Below are 12,086 nucleotides of genomic sequence, written 5' to 3'. Positions count from 1 at the left end.
TACTGACTACATGCGTCTGCCTCTCTCGCTCTCAGACTTGCCCCCCGGCCCGGAGCAGATGAAGCCTGTTGATGAAATGTTCAGCTGTCAGAACGACTCCATCAGACACAATCAGAGACAGGTCACCCTGTGGGTCAACATGGCATCGCCTCCAGGTAAAACTCTACACACAGACACAGTACATGTGGTACACTTCTTTTGAAGGAAGGCCTTCTAACTGCAGGGATTTGCAGAGTTCAGGATAAAATAATTTTTTCGTAATGTAAGCCCTGCCGCCAGCATTTGAGCAAACTTTGAGGACCAACAATACAAAAAACTGTATGATACGTCAAAAATCTGAAAAAGTTACTTTTTTCGTCTTGTTCCAGAGATGTTCTGTACCAAATTTGGGGATGATTGAGTAGTGAAAAAAATTATTTGGACACAACTCAAGATGGCGAAAAATCGATCTCGTTGCAAATGGACAAAATCCAGAATCCAGAAAAAAAAGAATTTAGTTTTTGAGACTTAAGGTTCAAAGGTTACAGGCCAAAAGTTCCTTGTTATAGCGCTACTACCATCTGGTCTTCACTTCGACACTGCAGATCTTTGGGTCCTCAGCAATAAACACGCCAAGTATGAAGTAGATCCGACCAACAAACAGACAGACATTCCTTGCTTTATAGTTAGATTACCAGTGAGGGTTTGACCTCTTTAAAAGACATCTCCTGAACTTTTAAAGGACTTTTCTGGCCCTGGTGTGTAAATGAGTAAGTAGGTCTACAAGCAAATAGACTAAATACAAGCACTCCTGCTATATGTACGAAGACATGGCTGTACACTCAGTAAGTAGGTCGATATGCAGTAAATTCAATCAAGTGGAGGTATGTCTCTCTCATCACGTTCAGACTTCCTTACTGCGTCTGTAGCTCTCAGCGCCAAGCTCACTCTCTTTTACTGAAGACATAAATCAATCAAAAAGGGACCACAAATAGAACTTTTCCTCTCTAAAAAGAGATTCCTAAAACAACTGGGGACTGTAGTTTTTATTAAATGCGAGAGATCAAGAGTGTATTTATCAGCCGGGGATGACCATACTTATTTGGTTGCTTGCTCTGGGGTTCATTTATAGCAGCAGGACGTTTGCATGTGGGATTCACTCAAAATAAACTACAGTGATCGATGTCAGCGGTATCAGTCTCAAAAATAATCAGTGACCCAAAAGCAGAACAGATATTTAAAAAGAGGAGGGTTAGGCATGTGAGAACGAGACCGAAGAAGAGAATCTGATACTTCCCCAGTTTGCAACCAGTGCACCCAGTGACCTGTAAAAACTGCAGCGTTTACTACTATAAAACAGAACGGTAGATTCCTACATAATAGTTTTTTAATCCCATTAATTATATATCTTACAGGTCGATTCCCTTACAAAAATATATTTCTAAATTGTTTTACGATTCAACTCTTTAGTTTCTCTCTTCCCAGGATTCCCAGGTGGCATCGGCACCAATGGATTATGGGTCAACATTGTCCTCGGCTCTTCTTCTCTTCACTTCTCCAACTCCAAACCAACCAGTCCTGCTGACCGGGGAGTCAAGTAGAAGGAAACAAGCGCACCTCATTGTTCATAGACTGAAAGGAAGTTTTAAAAAGCAGGTCCCCTTAACGTCCCCATTTCTGAGGCCTCTTGGCTGCTCAGGATTTGACAGCCTGAGTCGAACAGACAAGCTCAGACAAGGAGACGATTTCCAAGTAAAAAGGCACTTAAATTCAACATTTACTATCAAAGGATGAAGTGGAAATGAAGTGGAAATTGGAGGGCTCAAGTGGAGTCAAAAGTTTGTATTGTCACAAAGTTGGATTTGGGCAAAGACAACTTACTTGCAGCTCTATAATGAAGCAAAGTGGTTCAAATGGTGCACAATGTAAATGTAATGAGGAAACTAGTCCTAAAACTGAGCCTCACAAAGGATCATTTCAGTGGACGAGTACTGTGAAAATTCACAGTTTGTGTTTTGTAAGATTGTTTGCAGCGGGTCATTACATAAATGAACTGAAGATAATGAAATATATATTATGATTCCCTGCCATAATTCACAGACGTGTATTTAAATTTGGCTTTAAGTGGTGTTGTTTTTTTTAATATGGAAGAACGAAGCCAGCTGCTCAGCAGCTGTTGACACTGATGACAGTGACAGGGAATAAATTTAGAGCTGCAATGATTAGTCAACTAAATCAATAGTTGATCGACAGAAACTTAACTGGCAACTCTTTTGATAATCATTTATCAAGGCTGGTACTTATTATTTGAAATTTGAACATTGGGACGGCAATGTAGTGTGCTATTGAAAATCACGGTTCAGGTCGTATCACGGATCAGAGTCACGGATCAGAGTCATGGATCAGAGTCACGGATCAGAGTCACGGATCGGATCAAAAATCAGATCAGCACAAAAGACAAAAAGGAGCAAATATAACTTTTATAGATCCCGAAGGTAAACTGTGTAATTAATCTGTGATTCACATTCTGTACGGATCACGGATCGATTATCTTCCTTATTAATCTCTGTAGGATTATTATGCTGGTTTGCCTTCCAAGGTCTTGCAAATACAAATTAGTAAACAGCAGAATGTCGAAAAACAAGAGGCTCAAACTGTTGAAGAATCCAAGCGTTAAAACAAACATATTTAAGTCGCTGCAGAGTCAGGTGTAGAAAACCTTTTCACATAGAAGTAGTAATGTGATTAATATGAAACATATTGATTATAGCCACTGTAGGATCAGAATTTGTTCCTTAAACAACTAAAATGTCCCTGAATATCAAATCCACATCAGACTTGAACCACCAAATTCTCAACATTCTCGAGTCCTGTATTCAGGAAACTGAGAAAACTGGATACACATCATTATCATTTATGAACTTTCAGGATGTGCTGCTTTTCTGTTTTCTGTTTGGTTTTGCACTGTTGGTTGGAAACAACACACAATTACATCACCTTGGTCTGACTGAACTTTTCACTTTTTGACATTTTACAGACTAATCAATAAACTAGGCTGTCTAAAGAGACCCTCTGAGGGCACAAACCTCCACTAAAAGCCGTTTGGCTAATGAAAAAGAATGCGTGAGTCTGTGAGTCTGATCCGCTCCAAAATGTTGTGAGTTTTTCCTTGGCCCATGCTACACCCTTACAATAAGCTTCATGACCTGGCCAGTAGGTTTTTTCCCTAATCCTGACAAACAGACAAACAAAACAAACAAACCAAACTTAAAACATAACTTCCTTATTAATTGATATTCTTAATACTATCATGATACAGTTTTCAACCATCGCCCAGCACTACAACCAGGGAGTCAAAGGAAGAACAGATGTTGTGGAACAGAGAAACAGGGAGGGGAGTCTGACAACAGGTGAAGAAGATCCAGGCGAAGAAGAGATGAAATCGCCTCCTTCTCTCCCACTTTTCGTTGACCCTCCGAGCACCCAGTGATGCGGAAAAACTGCAGCTCTTCAAACGAGCCGCAGAACAAACCCTCAACCTTTCAACACTGTCATGCAGAGGTGCCACTTTGCAGTATTGTTTGTCTTTCCTCTGTTTCATACAGACAAACAGAGGCCGGAGGGGGGAACAGAGGACAGCGGTGTTTACACGAACCCATTTCACAGTCAAATTGGAAAATCCATACGTCAGGTTTTTTTGCTGCACTACAGTCAGCAGGGAATTTTTTTCTGCATGTCAGGATAACTTGTATAAGTCAGAAGATAAAGCGGGTTTGTGGATTTGTAATTTTGGGAAACAAAATAGGCTCAAGTTAGTCGGGGTTTTCTTTCTGCATCGTTATCACCCTTACTGTGTGCATGTGATGACCACTGCTCGTATTTTAATACACATTTAATCAGAAACCTGTTGACCATAACACTGTTTTATTGCAGTTAACTCAGCCTATGATTATAAAAGGGATGCAGTGAGGAGTTTATTGTTTAGACGGGTATATAAATTAAATTAAATTCTGCTTTATTTACACCTGTGAATATAATGACTATTGCCATTGTAAAGGCAGTTGTAAGCAGCAGTTCAACACCCAAGTAAACACATAAACAGAAAGGCTATACTTTTAAAAAACTGAATGTGGAATTGGCAATAAATACATTACTTGTTTTACAGTAATGCAGCCAGAATATCTGGGTCATAAAAATGTATCAATATAGTATTATGAAATATGAAACACTAGCTGTCACAAGTTTCATCACGATACAATATTATATCCATTGTTTGGACAATACAATATATGCTGATATCACAAAGTCTGCCACAATACCATTTTTAATCGATCAATTCAGGGTCCTGCGATCAATATGAGACAATATCATATTTAACACAATCGGTTACATTTAAATATAAACACAATAATGTGTGATTTCACAATTATATTACTCTGTAGGAAACAGGTGTGCTTGGACGGAAATGGTAATACAAACTTGCCATGGGAATTTCAAAATAAAGGCGTATGTTAAAGATGATGATATGTGTCAATGTTTTCAAAGTGAGTCATGTATGGCGTTTAGCAGCAGAGTCAAATGTACCAATGGGCCCCTGGCACTTTCGTGCTTAGGCCCTTAATAAATGAGTGACAATGCAAATATGCCTCCCACAGATAGGTCGATAAATAGATAAGAAGTAGCAGCATTTCAGCCTGCAGATACCAAAACACCAACCACAACCAAAAGACATGAACGTCAAAGCTTATTGAGAGTAGCCAAGCAGATAAACAAAAAACTGAACCAAGACATCCACTCACACAAAAACACCAACATGTGCTGCAGCAGCTCCTACCTTTGTAAAGTGAATCACACCTGGGGAGATTATTCATGGTGGTCTCAAACGGCAGGACTGAAAACTCCCACTTCCGGCTTTACAGTCTATAGGTGTTAGCTCGTTAGCTAAACGTCAGTAGCAGACACTAAATTATTCTATTATTTGTTTATGATACTACATGAGCGGTAGTTGTCATAAAAAAGGGTGTTTACAACTGTAACTGTGAGCTGACCTTAATTAGCATCGGCAGCAGGTGTGCAACAGGCAAACACAGAAGACGTAGATTTGACGCGTTTAAATACCCCGCCTTGTTAAAGGTGCCTCCTGATTGGCTAGTACTCGTTGTCCTCATTGGTTGGATTGGTTCGGTTTAGTCAAGAGGAAGGAGATTGGTTAGTATTAGAGTAAGAATATCAGGTTGCGCCAATCAGAGGCAGAGGAGGGCGGGACATGCAGTCGCTCATAGTAGGATCGATTCATAATGTTCGTAATATACATATACTGTATATGGCCGCTGGGGTACATTTACTCAAGTACTGTCCGCTTCTTAAGTACAATTTTGAGGTACTTGTATTTTACTGAAGTATTATATTGTTGTGCTACTCTATAGTTCTACTCCATTATATCTCAGAGTGTAATATTGTACTTTTCACTCAGCTATATTTATCTACAGTTTTAGTTACTTTACAGATTATGATTGTACTAACAAAACATGAAATATATTTACAAGATATTATACTTTGTTACAGACTAAACAATCCAACAGCATATGGAGTAGTTAAAATTAGATCCAACTCCACCAGCTGTACCATTGAAAAACTGCTTGTGTTAAAGCATTAGTAAAAATATTCCGACTATATGATATTTAATAATGTAACTCACTAAAAGGGGACTATTCTGCCCAATAAATACTTGAATACTTTGAGTACATTCTGCTTTAACTTAAGGGAAGTTTTGAATGTAAAACTTTAACTTGTAACTGTACCTATTTCTACAGAGTTGTATCGCTACCTCTACTTCTTCCACCACTGGATGATTGGCATTTTCACGGATCTCCCATATATGTTGGGTTCTAAAGTTAATGTTTCTTTACTCTCTCTAGATATACAATTAGTTTGAAAGTACATTTAGTGTCAAGGCAAACTCCTAAAGTGTGAGAAATGTTTGAAATCAAAGACGCATCCAAAGAATGTTGCCATTTCAAATTTGATTGAAACTTCAGATGCAAAAAACTGATGTTGAAACAATCTGGTGGGAGGAGTTTAGCCCTATTTGTGCAGGAATGTTTTGTTTTTTTAATCCTGAGAGACAACTGTACTCAGTTTCCAGATGGGAGCCAATGAGCAAACAGATACACAACTCCAGACTCTGGGTTCACCGGCAGCAACAGCAGCAGCAGTTGGAGGACGTGAAGTGCTGCTCTCTTGGTGTTTACTCTGTTCCTGGAAAAGCCCTGTACAAAACAAATGAACCGCTGCTGGCAAACACCGACTCCTTCACCTCCTGGTCCTTATAGGGCTATTTCAACCAACCGCTATGGACATGTCACTTGTTGTAATAAAGGATATAAAAAGAGTTAAAATCATGTTCTTTAAACTTCAGAGAAAGTGTTCAAACTATTTTTCTATTGTATCATTTTTTTTTTTTTAAAACAACTTATTTTTAAGTTGTTGTATGTTGAAGGCACATTTCTGCTCTAAATATTGTGCGTGAGAAGAGCAAAGACGTGAACCCGACACAGAACATTAGGCTGCAAGAGTCTACTTTATTGCATTTGCAATCACAGGGTGACAAAAGGGAAAAATGTTTAACAAAGGCATGTTGATGTGTATGCACCACACCACAGAGTGTTTATGCAACACAGTATTACAAATACAGTACAAATGTTAAAAAACAAAGACAAAGGGAGTTTATCAGTTGCATCATATTCTTGTTTTTTGTATTTATTTTAAATTCTTCTTTTTCTTAGTTGTCAATAAAAAAAACACACACACGGTTACAGAAACAAAAACAAGTAAGGCAGCCCTATAACTACAACAAATAAAATAAAATAAAAACTAATAAGGTAAACGGGACATCCTCCCGTCACCTAGCGTTGGTCATTGGTTCACCCCCCCCCCCCCCCCCCCCCCCCCCCCTCCCCATCTGAGGAGCGACGTGGATCAGAGTGAGGATCAGGATCAGGAGGAGGCGGGGCTCCCTGCGTCACTACTCTCACTCACCTGGCGTTGCATCACCATCTCTTTGGCAACGCAGGTGATCTGACCATTAGTCACTGCACCTTGGACCCCCGCCCTGAGAGAGAGAGAGAGAGAGAGAGAGAGTGTGAAAAGCTATTCTTGATACTGTATAATAGAAAGGGTGTGACCAGTGTGATTAGTTTACACAGGGACAAGTCATAGCCTTCGGCCGTATCATACAACCAAACCAGGACTGACTGAATAATCTACATTGTGGATGGAGTGAGAGGTTTGAGGTTTTATCAAATGTTCCCACATCTTAGAAAAGCATTTTTAATTCCAGAACCTGTCTGACACTAATGGCTCTTTTAGTGAGTTCAAAAACAAACATACTATGTTAAACATATTGTCATATTGCTTATTACTAATGTAATGAGTTAGATGTAGCACATTGTGACGCTGTCTGCCCAGGTTGCTGATATAGGCTGCTACTGCCATAATGACAAATGCCAGTTCAACCAGTTTTGCACAAAATGTAACCTGTTAAAACTCATACACCGGACAAACCGGAAATCTACCCAAGAGCACTCAGACATGAGGATAGTAGGAGAAAGAGAACGCTCTACACATCGAGCCACTAACTCTGACCCTAGCAAGGTTGGATCAGTGGCAGCTTTATTTAACAAAATGTACAAAGCTGACTTATACTTACTTCTGCTGTGCCTCCTCAGTCAGTGGGGTCATACCCGGCTGCTTCCCAAAGAAGAAACTGGACCACCAATGTCCTGAGTCCTGCTTGGGGAGTCCTGTGGAGGCAGATAATGAAGACATGGGTTCATACAGGAAACACAGCGCCTGCTGTCCATTTAATTCAACTTCCTCACTGTGGAGTTTGTGTCATTTTGTGTATTTATTTGACATTTTAACACCCCGGGACAGAGTGGATGACGGCAGACTGAACATTGCAGCGACCCAATGTGAGTGTGTAGAGAGTGTGTGTTTGAGTTGAGTGTGTGTTTCATCAGCTACACTCCAAAGGGGAGACATGACTCAGGTTTCCCCCTTCAGGACTCTGCCTCACTGTGTCACCACTTAAATAACAGCTCCATTTGCACACAGGCAGCGAAATGTACCGGACAACGGCTGTGTGTCATGATTAACTTCTAGGTCAAGCCAATTGTCAAAGTGGGGACAGAGAGGGATGTATTGTGTACATATAGTCACTGGGCCTCTTGACAGCCTACAATGTGAACTAGTTTCCTACATTTTAATAAACTACTTTTTTTTTTTTAAATGACTAATTGCTTACTTTGTTATAACACCCAGCAAACAATGTAAACCCTGTAATTAAGTACTACAATGTAATACTATACAGTCTAACATCATATATTTTCCCTGTTTGTTTCTTTGTTTAGTAATGCAAGGCATGTGCATTCTACTGTCACACACACACACACACACACACACACACACACACACACACACACACACACACACACACACACACACACACACACACACACACACACACACACACACACACACACACACACACACACACACACACTTCCCCTTTCACCTACATTCATTTGCAGCATTGTGGAGTGTATCTGTGTAAAGATTTCAGCGCCCTGACACCATTAAAAAGCTGACCCAGCGGTTTTCACAGTCAAGCTGCAATGAAACACTGATCCAGGATTACTGGTGAAGTCAGCAGATTTTAACCGGACCTATGGGATATAGTGGTGTACCAGGGGCTGATTTTTCTGTTAATACTGACATCTGAATTCTAACCAGAGAACTGAATGGGAGTAAAGAAATCCCTTAATCTTGGGAGGAAAAGTGAAAATACAGGACTGAAAAGCACGTTTCTGCTGGATAAGAAAAAGTGAGATCAGACCGTGCGTATTCCAGGATGACTCAACCGTAGTAGCTCTGAGGAAACAGAGGTCATGACCTAACCACAGCGATCCTCGAGGTGTCTGAACCTGAAGCTCTGCCTGCGATATTATTGAGTAACATCACCATCTTTTGAAACTGTTGCACAAAATGTACACAGGGCGTTGACTAGTTGCTCTAACAGACAGAAACGCCTGTATCTGTTACAGAGACACAGAGTTCTCTCAAAAAAACATTTAAATGACGAATTTTATCGGAGCACACCTAAGTTGTCTCTCGTTATTTCCTGACTCAATTTCTGTATACTGAGTTTTAACTTCCCATGGAGGCTTTTCCACAGTGAATATCTGAGGTTCTCTTTGGCATAAAGACTTGAATCTTCTATGTTTTGTTTCTGTTTCATGGATACAAACACATACCTGGATGGTGAGGGATGACCTCTCCACTGTACTCCGAACTGCCACACGAGCTGCTACTGGATGTAGAACCGATGCGCCCTGCAGGAGAGAATCAGCAGAAAGAGCGCTGAGCAAATGGTTGATTAAGTCATAGTCAACCAAACTGAAAAGGTCAAAAGTAACAAGTAAAGATTTTATGGATCACACTGAAGAGTTAGTGCTTTGACCCACAAGAAAACCTTGATGCAATATCCATCTGTTCCCTTAAAATGAGAGGGGCGGCGGAGGGATTCAAATCAATTTTTGTCCTGTTATCGGCCTGTATATCTGTCTATTTTACCTATAAATCTAATATTTGTGAAACGCAGGAAATGACTGGACAGCATTAAAACTCAGTAGTACTCGATTAACGATTCATGACAAACAAGGAATAGGTTACTTATGCTACAAGTATTAAACAAATGATTCACCCTGAGACAAATGTCAAGCCATATAATGATGACTCATCTCCAGTATAGTATTGTGTGAAGAGACAAGAAGTCGGTTTGGCTCTGTGCACTGGTGTGACAAGGGAATAAAAAGGAGAGAGCCTCACTTCGGTAGTAGTCAGCGGTCGCCACGAGAGAACCGCCTGCTGGAATGGATGCCATTCTACTGTAGTTGGTCGCTGTATGCTGTGCTTGATGGAAACCTGGAGAGGAAAAACAACAGTATGATCACAACTGGCTGGGATACATTACTCAGCAAAGGATTTGAGACATGCTTCAATACTCCTTTCAAGACAAATGCCCACAAAGGGATCCAAGACAGGGGCTTCAAATAATATGTATTATTACCAAGCTATCTGTCATTTCATTATAGATGTGTGTGCCAATAACTTCCTCAATTGATCAAGTAGTTGTAGAATAGTGAAAAATGGCTGTTGACTTATTTAAATGTTTTGTCCAACCAACAGTCCAAAATCCAAAGATATGCATTTTACACTCGTAGAATCACAGATTTTTGGGGTATTTGTGCTTTAAATTATTTTTCTGATTTATTTATTTATATTTATATTTATTACCTAATCCTTTCAGATCTAATAAACATCATAATGTATTATGTTACAGTATATATATATTTTGTTGTTGTTGGACGGGCTACATCATTTCATTGTTCAACCAGAAGGTTGTTATCGTTCATGTAATGACGTCACCCCATGTTTTGCAGGGGTCTTGTTTACATGAGATGGTCACTGCACCAAACCGACATTTTGACGTTATTCTGTACCATTCAAAATAAATAAACAATATAATAATGCAAACTTAAACAAAACCCTCATTTAAGAAGGACGGGTTGCTAAATAAAAGGCTGTCTTAAAGGGGATAAGACAACACATCGTAAAGCTGGACCCCTTATCTCTGGTAACGGGGACATTTTGTCTCCAACGAAGACAAAAAGAAAATCTCAACAGTCTGTTCACTTTAACGATGTCAGTTACAACAGTGTATGAGTCACCACCGGCAACATGACCGTTGGTATTCTGTGAGTGAAACAACATATATAACGACATACATAACGTTTATTATTCTAGGTTGTATAAATAAACATAACAAAGACTCTGAGACGCTGTTACTAGCAGTAGCTCGCCCCACCAGCCAGAAAGGGTATGCATATGTATAACATTGGGGATACCCTCAACGTACCTCTTTAGGGACCCAAACGTGCTCGATGTTCCGTAGCACCCAATTCAACTCAGTCGAGGCTGGGGCAGTAAACGCTAGGAGACGGGGCCCATCGGAACATAAGAGTTGGGTGAGTGTAACCCTCCAAGGATTACAGAATGCCAGCGAGGCTTCTTGTTGGATGAAACGGTCACCTCGCGACTTTATAGAGCAGGGGGTTGGTGACGTAATCTGCAGTCAAGGGGGCGGGGCGTATAACACACTGACGAAATAAAACTACACAAATAAGTAGTACCAAAGGTCAGAGCTTAAAAATCATTCTTTTATATGTTTCCAAAAGAGATGGAAGGGTAAGAAATTAAACTGCAGGAGGCTATGATTTATATTATTATTATATATTAAATATTATATTATTAAATGGATTTCCCGTCATCAGGATTGTAGATGCCGCTTTATTATTATATACTATATATTTAACATTTAATAACTTTTTTTTAAAGATCTTTTTCTAACTCGTCAATGAATGTGATTAAGTATTGTGTGTTTAAGTATTGTGTCGCACACAATTTCTCAATGATATATATTCAGCATATTTTATCAGTGTAATAAGAGTGTTTCAAATTATAGTGCAACACAAAAAATGTATTTTCTTTCCAAATTCGGAAAAATAAAATAACAATAATACCTTCTTTTTTTTTAAACAAGATGACTCACACATTACGTTTGGGTTGTTCTTTTGTCTTTCATATTTAATGTATTTTATTTAGTAATTTCCTTTTATTTTTTATAATGCAATATTTCTAATTTGTGTGATTCAAACTTCCGTTTTAGTTTCCTGTTTCAGGTTTAAGAGGTTAAATTCACCACATTTCAGTGACTGTATCACAGAGACATGAGCACTAAGCACCGTACGAGGAGCTCTCCCTTGTGGTGAAATACATAAATTGCACCAAACTGCAAATTCAATATAGTAGGCTTAGATAGAGGGATACATACATGTGAAGTTTGTCTTTGTTGTTTGCAGATACGTATTGAAAATCATCTTTTGCCATCAGTTATTTATTGTTACATGCACAACAACAAGCCTACAGAGAAGCAGTCGGGTGACAATCAAAATGTAAGATCTCAGTCTCCCTAAATTATTTTCAAA

The 12,086-nt window shown here is 39.4% G+C and overlaps 1 protein-coding gene across 1 annotated transcript; it reads right to left on the bottom strand.

Annotated features, from left to right (window-relative positions):
- Positions 1-6,941: 6,941 nt before the first annotated feature.
- ppdpfb (pancreatic progenitor cell differentiation and proliferation factor b) lies at positions 6,942-11,105 on the bottom strand. Its single transcript, XM_079168721.1, has 5 exons — positions 10,958-11,105; positions 9,868-9,963; positions 9,294-9,371; positions 7,688-7,781; positions 6,942-7,090 (listed from the first exon to the last, which is right to left on the bottom strand). Exons 2-5 carry the CDS (start codon positions 9,920-9,922, stop codon positions 6,976-6,978), a joined length of 342 nt encoding a protein of 113 aa, XP_079024847.1. The 5' UTR covers positions 9,923-9,963; positions 10,958-11,105; the 3' UTR covers positions 6,942-6,975.
- Between the last annotated feature and the right edge of the window lie 981 nt (positions 11,106-12,086).

Source organism: Pholis gunnellus, assembly GCF_910591455.1.
Source record: "Pholis gunnellus genome assembly, chromosome: 2".
NCBI lineage: Eukaryota > Metazoa > Chordata > Actinopteri > Perciformes > Pholidae > Pholis > Pholis gunnellus.
The sequence above is the reverse complement of the archived record's forward strand: the minus strand, read 5'-3'. Positions and strand labels throughout refer to the sequence as shown.

Bases quoted from the DNA above. Each gene is read 5' to 3' on its own strand.
- ppdpfb (XM_079168721.1), bottom strand. From the start codon at position 9,922: ATGGCATCCATTCCAGCAGGCGGTTCTCTCGTGGCGACCGCTGACTAC. The intron at 9,372-9,867 runs GTGAGGCTCTCT...TCTCTCCTGCAG, and splicing joins GACCGCTGACTACTACCGAA to GGCGCATCGGTTCTACATCC. The intron at 7,782-9,293 runs GTATGTGTTTGT...CTGCCTCCACAG, and splicing joins GGTCATCCCTCACCATCCAG to GACTCCCCAAGCAGGACTCA.